General features: G+C 36.5%; 1 protein-coding gene across 25 annotated transcripts in view; it reads left to right on the top strand.

The window, feature by feature from the left end:
* Positions 1 to 22584, top strand: part of ncor1 (nuclear receptor corepressor 1) — a 114839-nt gene that overhangs the window by 3717 nt on the left and 88538 nt on the right. For all 25 annotated transcript variants that reach the window (XM_073949978.1, XM_073949966.1, XM_073949964.1 and 22 more), the window contains 4 exon segments: positions 8735 to 8920; positions 16411 to 16502; positions 17841 to 18042; positions 19701 to 19880. In XM_073949978.1, coding sequence (XP_073806079.1) covers positions 8813 to 8920; positions 16411 to 16502; positions 17841 to 18042; positions 19701 to 19880 — 582 coding nt within the window. In that variant the 5' untranslated portion in view covers positions 8735 to 8812.

Raw genomic sequence — 22584 nt, 5'->3', positions numbered from 1 at the left:
TTAATTCCACAAAATACTTAAGCGATGTCCATAACTTGTAATCGAATGGATTTGCCTCGCGTTTCTATCTCCATATGCACATATGTTTGTTTGGTAGGTCTCTTTGTATGTTTTTGTACTTGTGATGTAGAGCGCTCGGGTTCGAGCACAGTTCTACAAGAACGATAAAAGCAATGTAAAATTAAACTGTGGTTGCAGTGAAATTGTCTCTTTATTCAGTTCATTTTTTCATTGTCTCTTAAAAACATGTTTGTTTGCATTTAAGAAAGGGTTTAGGTCAGTGTTTTGCTTGATCTGTACATCAAATCTTAGACATTTACAAGAAGGACATGTTTTTGAAATGTAAAACAAAATGTACCCTATATGTAGCTTAGTTAATATTTGCAAAAATGCACACAATGCCTTTAGTAGATTTGTCGTCTCAAATGTGCAACTAATTGTACACAGAGCAACTTATTGTACGTTTTGCTAAAATGTAGGCTTGTTCGCATATTTTCAATTAGCCTGGATTTGGTCTTTAAGAACAAACTTAAAAACCCAAACACTTGATACAGAGTTTACGCCTTTCTTAGCGTGACTTAATTGCTTGGTTATATACATTTTTGTGAATGTGCTATGTTGAAGAAAAATGTGATATATTAAGTTGCAACTACATTGCCTGATGTGTTAAAAAGCCTTTCAGAGGGTGTGCTAATAGCAGACACAAACACACTTTTGTATTAAATCACAAATTTATTGCAAACTATTGTAATATGTATATTGTAATATCCACATCTGTGATATTTCAACATGGCGCATAGCCTTAATGTGGCATCTAAAGGACTCAATACATGGTTATCTGAAATAATATACAATCTAAATTAATTAGAAAAATGTAATTGGCTGTAATTGAATGATCACATCAGGTCTACTTCTTAATAGGCTTGTTCCTATACCAATACTAATATCAGAAGTTCTCGTCAATACTGCATCGGTATCGGCAAATATCTAAAACCATAAACGATGTCATACCATGTTTTTAAATGAGAAATATGCCCTCTAGCTTTACTTAACACTGCAAACCTGGAATCAGTTCTTCTTCGCTGCTCAGAAAGCAAACACAGGAAGTTTTGCTTTGTTGCCACAACCAGTGTTAGAGCAATGAGGATGAAGAGGGTGATGCATTTTTTTTAAATCTGCATTTTTAAGTTTCAAAGAGGTTATTTTTCTATTTTATTCATAATTATTTTATATATTTTGCACTGATCTTTATACAGTTATACTGTAAACGTTGAATAAATTATTTTCAGTTTACAATGTTTGATTTGTTTCAGTAAAATACAGTAAATAGCATTACTATTGAATAATACAATTTAATAATACAAATGTCAGATAATAAAAACACTGTAGTTCACTGTATGAATTTGTTTATATTTTTTTAATGGATACGTCTGAACCACATCATAAATCTCACAACTGTTTCTAAAGAAACACTCTCAGATATTGGTTCAGTACTCTGTATCGACCGATACCCTGAGCTCAGGTATCGGAAACCTTATCAGAACTTCCCTACTTCTAATGTAACGCCGTTGGTCCTTCGAGCTGTCGTTTATAATAAAACACCTCTCGTTCTTTATATCTTGACCCTGCAGCTCTGTTTGCAGCACCACTTGCAGCTTAATTAGGCTCGCCATCATAGAGATACAGTGTGCCTGTGAAGAGTGCCAGGCCTGTTTTTTTTTCATTTCTCATTGCTGTTGGTTTTTATAAGCGTTGCCTAATGTGCTGGCCGAGGGACAGTGGTGTGGAATACAGGACGTGTAACTGTTGTGCTGCTGTGTCTGTGGCCAAGTGTGGCATGGTAATTCTAGTGAGAAAGCAAGCTCTGGAAAATACGCAGAGGCAAGCTGCCACGTTGACTCTTAGTATTGGAGGGGTTTTGTCCCAATTGTGATATTCAAATATACTCCCATTTCTCTTTTGATATAAATAATTTTATATTATCAGTAATTTATCGTCCTACTTAGATGTCCATGTTACATTCTTATGTTAGTTTATTGTTTAAGTGTCATGCTTGTTTGGTGCACACCATGGATTGGATGGCAGCATACACACACAGATGAACCACACTAACAAAGCTGTTGCACCAGAGTTTGTTTTAAATTCAAGGAAAAAACCTTTTATCTGAAAAGAGACTTTAAAGGAAATGTTTTTGAATGTGAATCCTAAACTTTGAATTTTAAACTGTTTTACATTTTCCTATGTATTATGTATTGCTATTGATGTATGATTTTTGTTATAATTTTATATCATTATAGAAAAGAGACATTCATAAAATGTTGTACATGTTGATGTGGTTTTGCCATAAAATACCAGAGAATCTGATTCAGTCTCTCTCACTTTCTCTTATTGATCCAAACCTGTCAAATTATGTATTCGCTCATAGTCCTGCTAAACCTTATCTGTTGTACAGTCAACTGTTTGCTTTTTTAATACATCAGCTGTTGATACAACCAAGTCCTAACCATTTTGTTTAATAATGTTTTCTTTAAAAATATGTGATAAAAAGAAAGTATCTAGGCATGGGACGATAACCGGGTTTCAAGGTATACCGTGGTTTGGAAAAGTGAAGCCGCAAATGTTTTCTGTTATACTGTTTCTACACTATATGCATAATGCATATTCCTCATTATTACCTTGTTTTTATTTTTATTTAGTTTTAATAAACGCGGAAGAATCGCTGAATAATAAAATGATCACACACTTAACCCTTTGACGATAACACTGAGACTCATGTGATTAGACAGCATTGGGTGTTCCCTGAAGCGTATGATTACACCGCTGTGCTTACTATGTTTACTTTGATGCATGGCGTCATCAGATGTTAAAAATCACTATGCTAGGAAGAGGCGCATGGCACTTGCAGAGCAGATACACACTAGAAAAGACCAGTCATGTTGTGTTGGCATTTTAGTTACAGCAAACTCAGGAATTTTCCCATGCTGCATCATAGGTAAAATAATTCTTACAAATGTATTAAAATGTGTGCTCTTAGTTGTGTAAAATAACACGTGTTTCCGGTTTATAAAAATATAAGGTTCATTTGAAGCTGCCATTTTAAATGAACTTTTAAAAGCCCACTTTAATTTAAACGGTGAATATTTTTTTTTAGTCTTCAAGTACAGTTAATTTTTAATCTATTTAAACATTTAAAGTGGCTGACAATATTACATATTCTTAATAATAGGAATTAATCTGTCTTGTTTTTCAACTGTAGCTGCTTAATTAGGCCTACTACCTACTGTATTTAAATACTGGTCATAAGGTGGTACTTGGAGAGACTATTTTTTCTGAGGTGGTACTTGGTGAAAAAAGTTTGAGAACCACTGGCAAAGATCTCCTAAGATGCCTTTTTAAGTTGTAAAGAAATCAGTGTTTTTGAAACTAATGAAGACAGCAGAAACCAACGATTAATTTAAATTATTTAGCCTGACGTGTTCAATGTTACAAAATATTTCAAATGTTTCTTAAAATGAAATCTAATGTGTTCAATGTGAAAAGTTTTTTTTGTTTGTTTTTTTGTTTTTACCCGGATGTTTAAAAAGAATATATTTTAGAGCAGTAATCATGATACCGTTTTTTTCAGTTTGATCCAAGGTTAACATATTGTCAGAATATTATACTGGCCCATGCCTATGTTTCTACTTTGTTACCATCAAATTTAAATGGATGTTTCACCTGTGTGTCGTTGTAAATGTGTATGACATTCAAACCATTATGTTTTTGGCACTTAACATGCTCAAATATTAATTATTATTGAATTTTTGAAAGCAGCAGGATTTTGGATGTACCAGTTTCACTTATTTTCTTAATTATATGACAAACATAATCAAAAGCACCAGTTACATTTCCACATATGGTAGATCTCATCTTTGAGAGGGCAACAGATCTGCACAAGAAAATAAAAACCACAAGCTTATTTTAAAATAATGCTTGCCATGCATCACATCACCTTAGCAAGTAACACAAGCCCTCAAGAGCGAGGTAACCTGTCTCACCACGAGGATGTGATCATATCTGGTTCTCGCACTTGATATGATTTCACCTATTTGCTTTTGCTCATGATAACACTGTTATTTTTTGTCAGACGTACTTATTCTCAATTGTAAGACTGTCTACTGTCCTGAGCATCACTCAAACTAGCTCCAGTCATTGGGCCATCCTTATTGTTTAGCCTTAATGATTACCATAAGCAATGAATTTTGTGAGACTGTGAAATAAACAGTACAGCTTAATATGAAATGATAGACATTTTATTTTGCCCATACAATATCAACTTTCACATCCTATAGCCCTATTTCACTTTAAAGTTTTCACCTTTTACTTTAAAGTTTTAAACTTATGGGTGTAAATATTTAGATATAAAAAAATTAATCTTTGCTCTACAAATAATGTCCAGGGCTACACAATATATCGTTACAGCATTGATATCGCAATGTGTGTGTCCGCAATAGTCACATCGCAGGATATGCAATATTCAGTTGGAATTATAGTTGTTCAACAATTGAGAATACATGAGAATTGTGGAGTTGTTGCGAAGTATAACCATAACAGAGTGAAACTTTATAATTGGCATGTTTTAGAGGCGTTTCAAGAGAGTGTAAAGCATTTGGAGATGATAACCTACAACATTTGTAATGAAGAGTAATGATAATTGCAATTAGTTTATTATTTTTTGTGTACAATATTCACACCCTTATAATATCACCCTAATCAGTCTAAATGAATGACCACTCCTCCCCCAAATAGAGCAATTTAAAGCCATCTGCCGATATTGTACTTGAATCGCAATATATAATGAAGAAAACCAAAATATCGCAATGTCAGATTTTTCCAATATCGTACAGCCCTAGTCCAGGGTGTCGGTTTATTGTTTCTTCTATGTGGTGATGCTGATTAGCCAAATGACATCAGTGAGGCAAATGTTTCTGACAAATCCTGGGTTTAGCAGGATGTGCGAGTGTCATGATTTCTGTATGCTCTCCTGTGCTGAATATTTAGCTTTTGCTCAGCATTTCAGTATAAAATTTAAGTGCCAGTGTTTGATCCTTTTTGAATGCAACTTCGGTACCTGTTAAAGTTATCCTTTTTGTCAATTGCTTTTGATTTAGCTTATGGCTAGAGTTAGAGCTGCACAATCAATCGTTAAAAGATCGCGATCTCGATTCGACCCCCTAGACCAGGTGTGGGCAAACTTGATCCTGGAGGGCCAGTGTCCTGCATAGTTTAACTCCAACCCTATTCAAACAGACCTCCCTATAGAGATCAAGTGATCTTGAAGACACTGATTAGTTTGTTCAGGTGTTTGACTAGTGTTGGAACAAAACTCTGCAGGGACACCGGCCCTCGAGGATCAAGTTTGCCCATCCCTGCCCTAGACGATCTTAATCCAGCATTTCTACGATTCTGCCAATCATATTTTCAAGTTCAGGAGAGAAGAAAAGGCGGCTGCACAAGTCGTTCTTCACATACGTTGCTCAGTGACATTGAGACCTCCAAATGATGTTGAATGAGTCACATACTGTATTTATAAGGTATGATTTACCTAAAAATTTATTTTTTGTCTTCATATAATGATGTTTTCGCGGCCGGGAAATCGCGTGATGTGAGCTGCTGACCGTAAGCTGTTAACACAGAGAGGGCGCACTCGCGCTCAACTTAATGATAGACGCGCACGCATCTTTAGTGAACAGAACCTACATATGTTGCGAGTAACAGGTAATAGAGTTGTAAATAATATTCAGTTTTGGGCACAGAGTGATCGTTTAGGAGGCGCGCAAAGTATAAACAAGCACTTAGCTGTCAAAATAAAACCAAAATTGTGCACTTCATTTATATATCGCATTTTAGAGTTATGATTACGACAAGATGTTTTTTCTTTCCTAGCGAACACACAGTTGTGCATGAAAATAAATGTTTACAATGTCAGTATACCTACTCTAGCCTATATATTGTTGAATATAATCTGATAATGGCAAAAGTCTGATATTACCAGTGAATAAAATGGTCTAATATGACAAATTGCAAGCATATATCTCAAACAATAATAACTCGACATCAGAATTATTATAAGTAGAATAGAATTATTTATAGAACAGTAGATCTACACATAATATTATCGACGTAGTGCCATATGTTTGTTTTTACCATACATTTTTTTTACATCTACAGAATCGTGAGAGAATCGTGATCTTTATTTTAAGCAAAAACATCACGATTTTCATTTTAGCCAGAATCGTGCAGCTCTAGCTAGAGTTTATAGCATGAATGGAAACATAAGAATGAGAAACAGGTTAAACCTGATGAAAGAGACAAAGTATAAAAGTGAAGTGTGGATATATCAGACAATAGGTCTGCTGTATCTCCTCCTGATTAAGCCATGTTCTTGCTCAGGCTCTGACAGATAAGCATTTGGAAGTGTGCATGGAAAATCCAATCTATGCACACTGAACAGAAGAGCATCGGCCAGATCTGGTCATGGAGATTCCTGCTGACTGATTTGGTTATGCAAACAGACTCTTGTTTTTGGTAGATGAGACGGAGCTTTTGGCCATGTGCAGATGCCTCCTGACCTATGATCTCAAACTTAAATAAGCACCCTTGACCTTTTGACCCAAAATAAATAAAGCATTAGATATAGACAACAAATATTTATTTTGCGAATTAGAAAAATGGTAATGCATGCATTGTGTGGAACAGTTTAGTATTTGCTGTAATGTATTTTGAATAAAACAAGAGAAGTGTTTGTGGGGTAAAAGAGATGTTTTTGAGTTTGCTTTTGATAATGAAAAGCGTTACAGTAAATCTTAAGCCCAAGGATTTCTTTAATACAGACAAAAGTGGATGGAAATGCAAAAAATTAGGGCTGTGCATTTAGGCCATGTTTAAACCTGGTATGAAGATTATCATCTTGAATGTTAGCGATGTGCCATTTACGGTCGTTCATAATTTCTGTATACGTTTTTTTCATGATAAAAGATGCCATATCGTAATAATGATAAAGCAATGTGATGATGTATGTCATGATTCAATTCTCTTGTCAGCACAAACCTCTTGTCCGCACAAACCTGCTGCACACCGAAAAAAACAGTCTTAGTCAAGAGCAAGAGCAGCATGTTAACCTCTGATGAAAATTTAGTATCTAAAATAGGGACTTCAGCTGCGTTCCATTTTTGCTCAACAAATTAGAATAAAACATTAATGTATATGTTAAAACTGTAAAACGTAGGATCAAATCTAGGAGATCTTTTTTGTGTACTCAATGCACAAAATATTCATAAAGCATGTTTAATTGTTTTAATACTTTCAATGAGTACGTGTCAAAAGTCATGAGAGATGGATGCTGTCCAGCCACAGATAGCACCTGCACAGAGTTTTAAGGTCAACAGGTGCAATTTCACACAAGATAACTATGAGTCAGCAAATGCTGTGCACAAGTCCAGGATTCCCTAAGATGACATGTTAAGAGATGTGCATTATTCTGTTTTACGCTAAAATGTATTAAGCATTTATTATTGCATTGCAAGTTTTATTGCATGACCAGTACTTTTAAAAGATAATTTTGAAATAAAATTCAAGCTCTGTGTTATTGAATGTGCAGTGGATGAGAATAATGCACCACTCATTCAAGTGACTTCCTCAGTTATGATTGTTACTCAAAAGCCAACTCTGTTAGATTCATGCATGCCAAAACTGTGTAAATTGATGGGCTCTGTACAATAGGTTTGCAGTGTGAATGCAGCCTTTTAGACCGACTGCTTCTGTCATTAAGCAAGAAAAAGTGAAAACTTGCTTTCTTAGTCCTCTTTAATATTTGTTTTGACTTTAACAAATTATTGAACAGATTATTAATAATGGTTCAAAGAACATTTTGCTGAGCTCAGTGAAAAGGTTTGTATGTAGATCTGCAATGAAAAATGTTATACAATTATAGCCATATGGCTGCTGTGAGTCGACAATACTGTCTAAAATGAAACTATACTTCTCTTCTGATCAGAAAACAATAAACACAATTATTCAATATAGTGCAAAATTGTTTGATTTTAGCAAAAACAAATGTAACCTTTTTGATTATTACTTTTGTAATGATAATCAGACCTGAAGCCACACTGCTTTTATCTGGACAAAACATAGAGAAAACCCCTCCACCACGCAGAAACATTTACAGAGAGTCCTCCTCCTTCTGTCTAAAAGGACCTTAATGCATCCTTGTTTCTTCTGTGTGTAGATAAATCAAATTTCATTTGCTTTTGTCCATTTATTTTGATATCCATTTTGCGGTAGTCCTTCGTATAATTTCATGGACCTGAAGTCACTATCAAAATTGTCCTGTGCACTGTTGCATCGGGTCTTAAGTTTGAAATAATTTAGGTCTCATCATTATATACATTATATCATTATATTCTAAAAGATAAGGGGATTGTACTTTTAAGAAAAAACATGTTTTGTTGGTTTTTAGGAAACTGACACTTTTCTGGGAAATCGAGCAGAGAATTTTCATGACAATCCTAAGAAACAAAGCATGTTTCCTTCATGAGAAATAGCTGCCAATCGGTCGCACATTGTGACCTTGGACCTTTAAAAAATAATCTTGGTCTGGTTTGGTCATGGAAAGAGTTCGTACTCCAGAGACCTTCAGAATGTTTGGCTCTTGAAATGTTCTGATGTTTTTTTTTCTGTTTCCCCTTTTCCTCAGGTGGTTTGGCTGCACAGTCATGCCAATGTTGAGCCCGTGATTGAGTAGCTGTGCTCCAGGCCAGCAAAAGGCCACAGCATGTCCAGTTCGGGCTTTCCCCCCAGCCAGGGGTCCTTCAGCAGCGAACAGAGCCGTTACCCCCCACACTCAGTGCAGTACACCTTCAGCTCCACACGCCACCCGCAGGTCAGAACCACGTGCACCACCTTACAATGTCAACAAACCACATAACATAAATGCTGCGCAAGTGAAACTGTAACTGCAACTTTCCTGTTTCTGTGTCAGATTTTTGACTTATTCAGTTTTGCAGACAGAGCAGATCCTGAATTACCAGTCTAGGGCTGGGTGACAAGACTGTATTTTCATATATCAACAATGTCTCTTAATCATGGTGATGTTGATTACAACATTCAATTTTCAAATAAAATAGGAGATTGAAGGGAAAATATAATAAGGTTAGCAAATAGATTTTTTTTTTTTTATAAATATACGTTAAAGCTTGTAAGTTTTCACATAACGAAGCATGTTATTTTAGGAAAATGGAATAGAAGTATTAATATAAAAAATATATATTATAATATTAAAAATTAAACTGAGAAAATCTGGTAAGAAGTACTAAAATGTCAAACTCCAAAAAGAGATGCATGTAATTGTAAATGTTGAATTTATTATATTTAGAAAACAATTTTAAGGAATGCACTTATATCAGACTTGCATTTAGTTAAGTGACTTATTAACATTAAATGGACCTTTTCACAAGACTGTTATGACATATTTAAGGCTAATCAGCATCCTAAATCCTTAAAAGTTTTTAATATTTAGATTTTTAAAAAACTTATGAGCATATATATTTGTGTATTATATAATTTCATTATATTGGATTGTATTATATATTTGTTTTATATACAAATTAGAAAACAATTTACCTCTTATTCGAGGTGTTTCTAATGCAGCATCTATGGACAACACAGGCACAGATGACAACAAGAGCATTTAGAGGTATCCGCTGTACTTCAGTGTCAGTGAAAGACTGTTGTATTAAACTCATAAGCAGTCAATTGTGAATAGTTGTCTGCTTTTTAGTTGGAGCATTTTAATTACTCGTGCTCACCTCTCTTGCCGTAGCGTGCTACTGCGATATAGCGCATATGAGATAAATTACGTCAGTTTGTAACAACCAGTTATGATCTTGAACTGAACTTATACTGAATCCACTTTAATGGATTTTGGAAGAAGTTGATGAATTGACATGTAAATCCAGCAGGTCACATCCCTCCACTAAAATAGCAGTGGCCATCTCCTCCAATCTCCGCCAATCATAGATTAAGTAATATATCCATATTACGATGTTTAAATGACAATATACATGTTCATACACGTATTTGAGAATCAGAATATTAGAAATGTCACAATATGATTAGGACATTTGTCAACATTTGCAGAAAGGGGAAGAAGGAAACAAATCTATATACATAAATCGTCTGCCTGTTGTGTGCCACATGATAAACTTGATGCATCACAAGATGATGTGTGAAAGTGTTAATGATTATGTGATGGTGGGGCAGACCAAGGTGATTTGCGTAGAGCGCCAGTTGTGTTTGTGCTGGCCGCGCGTCCTCCAAAAAGATAAGAATGAATCTTAACTGCTGCCCATTGCGCTTCGCTAGAGGAGAGGTTTTTGGTCTTTCTGAGGGGCTCACCCAGTGTGTGTGTGTGTGTGTGTGTGTGCATGCGTGCGTGTGTGTGTGTGTGTTTTAATTGATTAATTAATAGTTTTTTTTCTTTCTCCAAATGAATCTTTTCAGCAATTGTGCTTGGTTCTTTTTTATATTTAATATGAACTTAAGCATGAGTGTGGCAGAGGTGGGGCAAAGTAGTCAGTATAATTGCATGTTGAGGTTTTTTTTAAGGCAATTATCAATAAATTATTTTAAACCCATCACCCAGTCCTACAGCACTTGATTTGCAGTTTTAGATTTGCTATTGTCCAAGCTGTAATTGTAAATATCAACTTATTTATATTTTTTAAACCCACATTATTTTTCATAATGTCAATATCACACTCTCTTTTTCTCAACCCTTGTTTCTTTGCTAACATTGAAGTACATGTGACAAATGAATCAACTTTTTTCCAAACAGACAGAGCCAGGCCAAACCCATTTAATAGTTCACCTCTGCATAGCAAGTGCTGCGTCATGGGGCGTTCACACATACAGAGATTTTATGGCTCCTAGAGGTTGAATGTATTTTTGGTCAAAGTAAGCATTTCTACTGCTGAATGATCTCATTTTACTGATGGGCTCCATAACCGTAACTGCTCATAATCTTTGAAAATATGACCACAAATGGGATTTGCTCCTGGTTTCCATTGCATTTTAGCTGACTCTGCCTTGGACTCCACAGAATAGCTAGTTGTTATATCTGATAAGACAAAATCGTGTATTATAACGTTTGTATGCTTAAATAGCAAAATCAAATGATCCTTGGACTAATACCAGGACACATTATCTATGTATTTTCAAAATATATGTGTGAAAGAGGCTACAAAGTGAGCCTCTGCTTTTCTGTTGTGCGTATGTGTGCGACTTTGTGTGCCTTTATTAAATATGGTTCTACAACACATTTAACTTTTTAGCATTTACTAGAGCTTCTGAGAATACTTGACGACAGTTTTTTGTAGCTGTAGTAATTTTGATTTTGGTAAAGCAAATAGTCGGACTATTAATTGAAAAAAGATTGCCATCTCTATTTGCCCCTACACAATCTTAATTTTTTAATTTATTTTTTATTTTTTAATTTATTTTTTTACAATTTTTTTTTAGGGGTTTTTAACTTTTAATAGACATATTAGTGCAGAGAATTGACAAGAAATAGTTGGGAGCAGAGAAAGGGGAGGGGTTGGCAAAGGACCTTGAGCTAGGAATCGTACTAGGGTTGCCGTGAGCACCATGGTGCTATATGTCGGCGCACTTAACCACAAGGCTAATGGCGCCGACCAAAATCTTAATTTAGCTTTTATATACATTGCTCAGCAACATGGACACCTCCAAATGGCATACACATACTGTATTCATAAAGTATAATTCACTCAAAAATGTAATTTCTGTCTTAATGTAATGATGTATTCACAACCATAAAATCAAGCATGAGCTGACCCACTTTGTTTAATACCGAGAGGACACTCGTGCCTGCCAATGTAGTCTACTGTAGTGAACAGAAGACTACATAGGCTGTGAATTACGGGTTATAAAGTAGAAATGACATTCAGTTTGTTGCACAGGGTTAGGGTAAGCGGTCGTTTGCGAGCTGCGCGTGATGTATTATTTGCATGTGTCTATGTTGTTTTTGTTGTTGTTGTTGTTGTTGTTGTTGTTTTTTCCTCAGTGTCGACAGTCATGACATGAACCACCTTTAGTAGTGAAACCAGCGCACACATCATTTAAACAATCATATTGCATTCATAATTACGACAAGCATTAGATATGTTTTTTCTTTTATAGTGAACAAAGTGCATAAAAATAAATGTTTATAGTAATTGTTTATAATAATATAATGCAAGAGGGAATCTGATAATGACAAATGTCTCATTTTATCAGTGAAAAAGTGGTGTAATAATGTTGTCAATGACCAGCATGTCTCAAACACAATAATTAAAGTCCACCATTCAAAGTCTCTACACAATTTAGCATTTTAACCAAAAGTAAACCTACACATAGGCCTAATATTATTGTTGTTTTACCATATGTTTTAGAAAATCAGTACTAATAGCCTGCTCATATCAACCTTATAAACCTACATCTACAGAATAGTGAAAAAATCCTGACCTTGATTTTAAACAAAAAATAAAAAACAAAAATGTGCTTCTCATTTTAAACAGAATCGTGCTGCCCTAGCAAATAGTATAATTGATTCTGTTGAAAAGAACTGAATGGAGAATAATGTAATGTATAAAAATAAAGTAATGTGATATTTCATAGCAAAATCTTTTTTTTTTTTTGTCTATGGAACATTTAACAGTAAAGCAGATATCTTTACACTAGCTTCTCCTTTATATTCTGTCTCTTAACAGCAGTATCACTTAAGAGATCTGATCTAATTTCCTCCATTAACTTCATTATCTTTAATAGTGGTTGCATCACTTTAATTGGCATAAACCTAAATGCATCTCCAACCATTTCTGCTAAGATTACTGTTAAAGTTGCCACCTTTATTTATTATATATATAATCAGTGACTTTTGTTGTTTTGTGTACTTCTCTTGCTTCCCCAACATCTTTACTGTCTCAGACAAAAGGAAGCCAGAAATGCCTGGACCTCAACATTATAAATCAATTTGGTTATCACTGTAGTGCATTTCTTAGAGCCAGAGAAGCAGAAGTAAACAGAACCCAGCTGTTCCGTCTCTTCTCTCTGCGTTTTTTTCTTTTTAATTCACATTACTCAATTATTTACACATTTCCTGTTTCCAGACATGGACATGGTCATGTTTGTTCTGAAGATGTTAGCAGTTTCGAAGCATCTCTAGCACAGATGGTCATGAAGTGTCTTCTAGAGGAAATCTGATGTCTGTCTATTTCAGTGGGGTGACCTAATGCCAGGCGATCTTGCAGTAATCCTGCTGTACCGCTGCCAGCTCAGACAGCTGTGATAGCGTTGTCAACATTTAACCATACAAAATTATGCATGAGATCAGTATTCATTGTTTAACATTAAACTGTGAAAATGTTTTTCATGTATTCAGACAAGATCCAAATGAAAGAAACTCTCTGCTCATTGGTTTAACAGACCTAAAAATCTATGTAGATTATGAATGACACAGAGGGTGAGCATAAAATAGATGATAACCTGATATACAGAACTGAGAGTCACTGCTTGCTGAAAAGATGATTAGTCATTGTTCATTGTCCGAGTTATGGGGTTGTGCACAGTATTGTCATAAATAGCTACTCACTTTAATTAGTGGCTTTATTGTGAGGTTAAGACCTAAAGTCACTATAGTGATTGATTTAAACTCACTGCTGCTTTGCCCTTAGATTGTAATATATTTAGATTTGTTAAAGATGATTGACTAGTCATTCATTAGTGACTTATGTATTAGTGTTAAATTAAATATGATAATTTATGTTACAAAATGTACAGCAGGGAAAATAAGTATTATTGTAATAGTTCTAAAGGAGCCTCTAGGAGGCCTTTTATTGGTGATAAAAGATGGCTCCCATATGGAGAAAGAAGTCGCATAACTAAAGGATTTCATTGGTTAATACCAACATCTGGGAAAAATTTCAACGGCACATTTAGGAATATGTATTATGAGAAAAAATTGTGACGTTTTCAATACTTATTTTCTTCGCTGTATGTTTTTTTTGAAAAAGCTGTTGTTTGTATTTTTTTAAAGCAAAGAATCATGAAATGCATCATGGTTTCCTCAAATTAGAAAACTTTTTTTTTTAATGTGTAAAAAAACAGAAAGCTTTGATTAATTTTTCTTTTTTAACCTGATATCAAAGAACAAGCAAACTAGCAGAAAACTAGTAGTTATCGCTGTGTTGCAGCTGGATTAGTCCAAAAGGTGCAGTAATTTTTGCGGTTGGACTTGTTTTAGTACGGATCATATTCTCACCACAAACGAACCGCTCCAGGGTTTGTTTGAAAGCATTCTGAGACCACCTCTTCAAGCAGGTCTTGGTACGCTTATAGCAGGTCGCACACCAGAAGCGCCGCGCCACGCAGCACCATGCATTTTAGAATACTAAACTTAGGTTTCTATCAGGATACACACACCGGCGCCACAAGTCGGCGACTGTCGACGGCACCCGACCACGACTCAGGATGCGCCACAGAGCGCCATCTGATTAGTTTCATGTTAAATATCATGCGAATGTGAGCGTCTGGTGTGCGATACTTTAAACTGTCATGTGCACGCCGTGTCGCGGCACCGAGCGGCGCTTCTGGTGTGTGACCTGCTTATTTGGTCCGCTTTTGGTGCGCACTCGAGTACGATTGCTGCATTCTCACCTGCCCAAATGAACTGCACCAAAAGGGAAAACGAACTCGTGCGATTCAATCGAACTAAATGAGGCAGGTGTGTAAGCACTCTTACAGACTATTTTCAGAGTTCTTATCACTCACCACAAATGGAGTCAATCGTGCAAATGTCACATAATCTTCCCCATACTGTTTGCAAATGTTTAAGAAATGCAACAAAATAACAAGCAGTTTCTTTGTGTTCCCTTTTGACTTGCGTTGTTATCTTTAGTTTCGTCACTTCCATTTTTTTATTCTTCGATTCATAGCTGAACAGCCAATCAGAGTGCTCTCTTTCACTGATGGCTGACGCTGATTCTACATGTTGGTTTTGACAAACTCTCTTTGACGTAAGGCGACCTGTGAAACATGGCAAACAAACTAGCTCAACGGATTCTTACTGACTGCCTAACACTAGCCATAGGCTGACCATCAGCTTTGTGTATCCCGGCCTTCACAGTGATATTTTTCCCCAAAATAAATGCAGCCTTAGTTAACTTGCTGATTTAACAGTAATGTGTTGTTAGGAAATCAATTGATCATGGTATGACCGATTAGGCAATAACATTATCACTAATGATGTAGGGATTAAAGTAGTAGGGATTAGGCAAACCTCCTGTAGAAAAACTCTTATGCACCTGACACTTGATCTAAACTCCATCTTACAAGAACTCAATAAAGAAAATGTTTACTATAAATGTACCACAATCATGTTGCACTTCTTGCTTTAACCTTAAATACCTCTCGAACAATGTTCACCTTTAATACCTCTCTCACGTTATATCCTGCACAATGTCCAGTCTCATGTAATATTACTTGTATAGCCTGTCTTATGTGTATAGTTAAGTAATATATAGTATACGTTGGTTATGCATAGGGTTTTTTTCTTATGTCCAATCTTGTGTTTATATTAATGATTAATTTATGTAGCACGGTTATCCTGTGAAACACAATATTTCATTGCTTTGTATGTCCACACATGTAGAGGAATGACAATAATAGCTGGAGTAATGTGATTGTGGAGGGATTCTGCCTCAATCATGGAACTAATTCTTGAGCTTGATTCTGTTAAAGAATGCCATTGACTTGATTTCATCAGAACTTTTAGATGAAATCAAAGAGTAAACCAGCCAATAACCTTGTTGCAGCACTTAACTTGTAGTGCAATTATGTTGTGAGTGACCTGAGTCTCTGCCTTTTCTGATACCATCTCACATATCTCCCACTCTTAATTCTCTATTAAAAATATCTAAAAGCAAATCTTAAAGAATAGAAATGACACACAGTAGAGTTTGTCCCCTGAAGCATTGATTGTTGTTGACACCGTTTTACTAGAAGTGATGTAACACACAAACATCCTGAAACACACCTCTGCTGCTTCATATACACACAAAGTCTGTTTTGTGTGTATATGGAGAAGTGGAGGTGTGTGTGTGTGAGGATGTGTGTGCGTGTTTATTTCAGATGAGATGTGTGTGCTGGTGTGCTTTAGGAGACCTAAATCTCTCGACCTCTGTCTTTCTCTCTCACAAACACACACACAGTCGTTGTCTTTCTGCCCACATATATCTTTAATGCCTTGAGCCCTCATCCATCAGGCTCTTGTGTTTTTGTTTTGCTCAGTATCTGATATGCATGTCTCTGGTTGTTTAGGAGTTCTCAGTTTCAGACTACCGCAATCCCCTGCAGGACCAGCAGCGTCGCAGACCTTCACTACTGTCTGAATTCCACCCTGGGACCGAGAGGTGAAATTATCTGGAGATATGACATAGGGATGCTGTCCTCCTCATTTTAGTTCTGCTTCATTTTAAGTTAACGTATAATGAAAATGGGCCAGTTTTGTTTTTAAATCTGAGAGCTGATTATATCAACACATCTTCCAGAATAAAAAAAATGATTTGCTTTTGAATATTTTCTTTGGAGGCAGCTTGAAAATACTATGCACATTATCTGTGCATTATGTGTGTTAATTATGACAGTAAATTATTGACACTGAAAAATGTATGGTTTCTTTTCTTAAATTTTGCACTGTCTAGAATGGCCTGAATATAATATTTAAATTATGTATTATTTTATAATTCAATTGAATATTGAGGAGAAATTTATGACACAAAAACACTTTTAAACACTTGAGCCTAGAGCTGGGTGATAAACACACTAGCGCATGTTACTTTACGTCAAAATGACAAGACATGCAAAAATGAGTGCCGTATAGCAGCAGTGAGGTGATAGTAAATAAAAAAAACAATGTAAGGATGTTGCCAGAGTGGCTTTTTGGTTTCTTTTATTGTGCATCCTAGCCACTAGCACCCCATCGGAAAGATTTTTTATTTATTTATTATTATTATTTTTTTTTACATCGGGGGTAATGTACTCTTCCAATATCACAGTTTGTAGTGTTCAATATGTATTTGAATAATGATGGTTGCTTTCTTTTACTTGAAAAGCACCGATTTGATTATCATAATTTGTGTTGTTTACAGAGTTTGAGGTTTACTGTATCTTTATTATTCACATCTTACAGATGTTGATCAACATTTACCATTGAACACGCTTTGTAACATTTTATTTCTCAGGTTTAAGAATCTCTTTAACACTAATGTTTCTTTTATTATAAAGAGATCCGCTATTTTGGTTTTTGATTATTTAAACTATTTGCCTTAGTAATGTTAAAAAATAAATAAATCCTAATATACCTAAATGTATTGTTAAAAAAATCTATAATTATCCATATTGAATGATATGAAACATGATATCGTGATAATTTACATTTTTTTTGCAATATCGCCCAGCCCTACCTGAGCCTCAAGAGTTTCTGTGTGTTGGCAGGTCTTATATGCTTCTAATAACAAGTCCTAAACAAATGCAGTTTTGGATGGCATTACCTATTTGGATTTTGAAATTTACATTGCACAGTGTTGCTTTTCTCAATTAGTTTATATGAAACATTAGTAATGTGTAAAGTAAACTTTATTATTACTCTAAAATTATAAAATTTGTCTGGAAGAGTTTTCTTACTACCAGTTTGCTGTGTGCGAACTCAGTGATAATTGTAATTAAAAAGTTCCTGTCCTTTCCTGTAGGCCACCTGAGCGCAGACATGGTTATGAGCAGCAGTTCCACGCCATCTCAGCTCAACAGGAGCAGGAGGCTCTCGAGAGCAAGCGTCCCCGCATAGAGAATGTGTCCGAAACACACTTTTCAAGATCTCAGCCCACCAGCATCATACTGCCCTCTCAACACACCCTACAGGACAGCATCAGGACCTCCGCAGATGTCAAGAAGGTGAGAAGTGTATAACCTAACCAGAATATTGGCTGGGCTCTAAGGTTACTTTTTAGTAGGAGCACTTGTGCACCTAATCAAAAAGATGTAGGAGCAGTCAAAGATTTAGGCGCGCATATAATCTTTTTCTCTCTTTAAATGGCGCAATATCGTTGTGCTACATAACCTACAAAAGTATGGAGAGCATTTCTTATTATAAAAAATGAAGAAACCTAGCTTTAAATAAGCTTTGAATATTTTCAGTGTCAGACATGCTATAAACACACTGTCCTAAAAAACAAAAAAGCATGCACTAATTTTATATGCACATCAGGACTCATCAGGGTGCATGTGCACCTGTGTGGAGTCAAAGGCTGCATTTACACTGCATGGTTCAAGTGACTCAATTCCGAATTTTTTATTTATTTATTTATTTTTTTGTTCTCCCATGTGGCACAGATAGGATATGTCCCATGTACATGTAAGCAGGAAAAAAAATCACATGGATTCCGATTTACTCAAATTAGATTCAGGCCTTGTTCTTATGTGGAAATTTATCCAATATGAATCGGAGCTGTGCCCTCGTGTCTGCAGTGTAAGCAGATAGGTAAAATTTTCTCTCGTCAATGCAAGTCAAGTATCATTAAAAACCATAGCGAATGACGTCAAGTCAGATGCTTTCATTTCAGCATAGATTTCAGCAGAGTTCCAAACCTTATATCTCATACCTAGGACTAAAAAGCTTTTATATTGTCATGTAGCACAAGTATTTAAGCATGTTAACGAGAGAGAGCACAATATTCATCACGTAACCAGTATAAACTAATATCAAACATCACATGCATAAATCACGCCATTTCTATTACATTAAAATGCCTAGATTAAAAGAGGATGGCCAAATGAGAACTTTTGTGTCATAACTCTAGTAAAACAACTTGTCAAAAATAATTAAAAAAATTGAAACCCTACCAACTGATAAAATACAGGAACAGAGAAAAGAGTACTCTTTTATTATCAGCTGTCAGTCAGCGCCTGCTCTTTTTCTTTTTTTTTTTCTGGTCATTGCGCCTTTGCCGTGTGCTGTGTAAATGCTGACAATCAGATACAAGTCGCTTTTAAAAGAATATGTAAGCCGGTCATCAAATAAATCGGATACAGTCAAAAAATCTGAGTTGACCATCGAGATCTCCAGTGTAAAAGCAGCAAAAATCTGTGTGTGAGACAGACGGGGCTCATTTAAGCGTTGTCAGAAGTACTGTCTAAAGTTAACCTGAGTCTGAATTGTGTTTTTGGCGGAGGTCATCAGACAGTTATTAAATTTGTTGCGCCAAAGTCATGGCCATAGCTACAAAATGCAAACATCACTGTTGATGGGTAATGTATAGGTAAGAGAATTTGGGAGTTGTAGTTTTTAAATTTCCGATCAGGTCAGTTGCACACGTGCACCTTAATATATTTTCTTGGTTGCACACAGTAGGTTTTGATCGCAGCTGGGACTGAAATGGTCACACTGTAGAGCCCTGATTTGTGTGACACATTTAAACATTTCACTATTTTATAGAACAAAACAGGGTTCAGATTTAAATTTTATTTATTTATTTTTTGCTTCTGTTTCGCTTGTGTAAGGCTGTTTGAAGACTTGCACTTATCCTCACGCTCTCTCTCCTTTTCTGGGACAGGAAAGCCAGTTTGGTGTGAAGGTGGAGGCCTCGTCCCCAGGTGGAGTTCCACAGGTTGGTGAGGATGCAGATACTTCGCCCTCCAAACTCTCCAAGGAGGAGTTGATTCAGAGCATGGACCGCGTCGACCGTGAGATTGCCAAGGTCGAGCAGCAGATTTTCAAGCTGAAAAAGAAACAGGTGCGTGTCCTCGCTAAACTCACTTGTATTAGACTGAGACTGAAATGCTCTTACAGCTCAAAAAGTGCTTTCTTTAAGCTCTAAGCTGTTCATTTTGTAAATACAGAGCTTAAGATGGTTTCAGGCACTAATTGTGTGGTGACATGATTGGTTTGTTTAAATAGCAACCAAAGCGGCTGACCTTGTCGCTTGCTCTCTCTTCATGTCCCAGGGTTCAGCCCTGTGTCACTGTTCTCTTACACTGGTGCTCACAAATTGCTTTCTTTGTTCAGTCTTTATCTGTAAGCCTTGTGGGAAATGTTGCCCTTCTGAGAGGCTTGTCACAACTCCCTTGTCTGTGCCAACTTTTCTTGCTCTTTGATGACGATGCCAAATCCTTCAGGATTGCATCATGATAATCCCAGAAATCGCAAATGTAAACAATAATTCCTCACTGTGCACACAATCACGTTTTCTGAAACGGCTGATTGTAGTGATAGAGGCATGCTGCTTGAATTCATTTCCCTTGTGAAAATGTGACACAGAAGAACGGTGCATTTGTTTTCTTGCTTTGTAATCCTTCTCCTCATTAATTCTGGTATTCAGTGCCTCGTTTTTTTTCAGTCTCTTACCAATTGTTTTTCTTGTTCTTCAACCTCTTTGTTTTGATCTCAGTGTTTTACCTGTATGTTTACTCCTGTTTAGGAGATTAAACAAATCCCACTTCAGCAGCACTTTAATTATGCAGAGCATTTTTAGTAAGGAAAGGCGCTGGGGAAATATGTTGTGGAAGTGTATGAACGTAGTATTTATACCTCTGCACATCACTTTGATATGAGAGATTGTGAGAAGGTTTTATTGTCTGATCATTAGCGGTGCTTGCTTAGGCGATTTTTTTCTGTTATTATGGCTCATACATGGCTATTTAAATGTGCTGCATCAGTCATCTTACACGTTGCAGACTGGAAGGATGTTGCAATTTTTTTATGCTAAAACAGAGCAGCTTGATATGAGTTTTCAAGCACTAAAATCTCATGTTAAAATCGTTCAGCCAGGTAACTGAGAATTTAAAAATGTACTATTTACAGGATCTTAAAAGGGTCGGGTCGATAGACGATGCCATCGTCCATCGCCGATAGACATCATGATGCTGAGCTGGCATTGCAAACCTCCCCCGTTGCCCCCGTTGCAGCAACCCACTTGCTAAAAATACACACGGCCCCGTTTACACTAATACTTAGTTTTTAAATTGCCCTCCATACATCCTATTCCGCTGAAAACAAACATCTTGTGACCACGCACACACACAAACTGACTTGCTCTGCCAACAGTGTAGACTATGCGCGTCTGAGCTCCAGCACTCACCCTAGAGAGCAGTGCACATTGTACAGGTTATCAAGGATGTTCCACTGGATCACGTCTCACTATAGTTCTTAAACGTGATATTTAATAATCTTGTCTCTATCTAACGACTCTTCGGTCTTTTGAATCTATCAGGTAATGCGTCACAGCATTAGTACACTACTTCAATCTTTCGCTATCAATCTTGCACTTGATCATTTTAGCGAAAACCACAGATCCTGTTGGTTTTGCACCTTTTTTACCAAGTATGTTGACGCCTTTATAATGACACAGATCACTCTGCCTAATCATGCCAGAGTCCTGCGGAAAAAGTGATTAACGAGTGGTAATTTATGTGTAACTTATCTTTATTTATTTCTGATATGGTTATAGGTCAGTGGCGTAGCGGACGGGCCCGCAGGGCACGCACCGCGGGGGGGCCCCACGTAATTAGGGGGCCCCACGTCGTCGCGATTTTCAATGATTGAAAATCCAGAAACTGCAATAATCAAACTCTTGGGAACAACTGTAGTCGGAACCAAAGTTTACAGAACTGTGTTCTCTTAACTCCTCTCAAGGTGGACTACTTCATTCTGATTGCTTGCCGCCGAACCGCGTCATAGCCAATGAAGACGCGCCGCTGTTTCTCGCCGCCGGTTCTCGTTAAAAAGGAATGACTTCTGGCAACTTTGACGCTCTCACCGCTTTCGGTTTGTGATCGCTCCTCAGTTTGTGAAGGATTCCCAGCGTGGTCGCTCCACCCCGCTTCATTTCCCCGCTCCTCAATTTGTGGCATAGATATATACACTAGATATCGCATAGGGACCCTAAGCATGCGCCAATAGCACCGCCACATTGGTACAGTGCTCCCAGGACAAATGTCATTCAACCGCACTAGTCAAGACAGTGTTATTACATGAAAATGCGGGACTTTAGCGCTGTCTACGAGTGTAGTAACGAGCAAACAAAGAAAACAAAGCACAAAGGCAGAACATTTCATAGGTCAGATTAAGTTTTTTACGTTTTTGTATGTTCTGAAATTTGTGCTAAACAGATAGGTAGCGTTATTGATGATAATACAGTCACTTACTGCATTCAGCATAAGGCAAAGCAGCTCCAACTCGCACTAAATACTCGGCTTATGCTAGTTTTGTTGAATAAAATCAGCAAACAATGCAAAAGAAATATAACAACGAGATGCTGCGCTGCCAGAAACTGGTATTATTGTCGGCTAGTGAACGAGTCGTTCATAACGGAGATTCATTCACAAATAAATCGCTCCCTCCGTCAGTATGAGAAGTGAAAGCAGAAGAGGAGGTGTGTTTCAGGACACGGATTAGATTAAATTTAACAGGGAGGGTGAATAGTACATTTCTGTACACAC

The sequence above is a fragment of the Danio rerio genome, chromosome 5, assembly GCF_049306965.1.
Source record: "Danio rerio strain Tuebingen ecotype United States chromosome 5, GRCz12tu, whole genome shotgun sequence".
Lineage (NCBI taxonomy): Eukaryota > Metazoa > Chordata > Actinopteri > Cypriniformes > Danionidae > Danio > Danio rerio.
The sequence above is the reverse complement of the archived record's forward strand: the minus strand, read 5'-3'. Positions and strand labels throughout refer to the sequence as shown.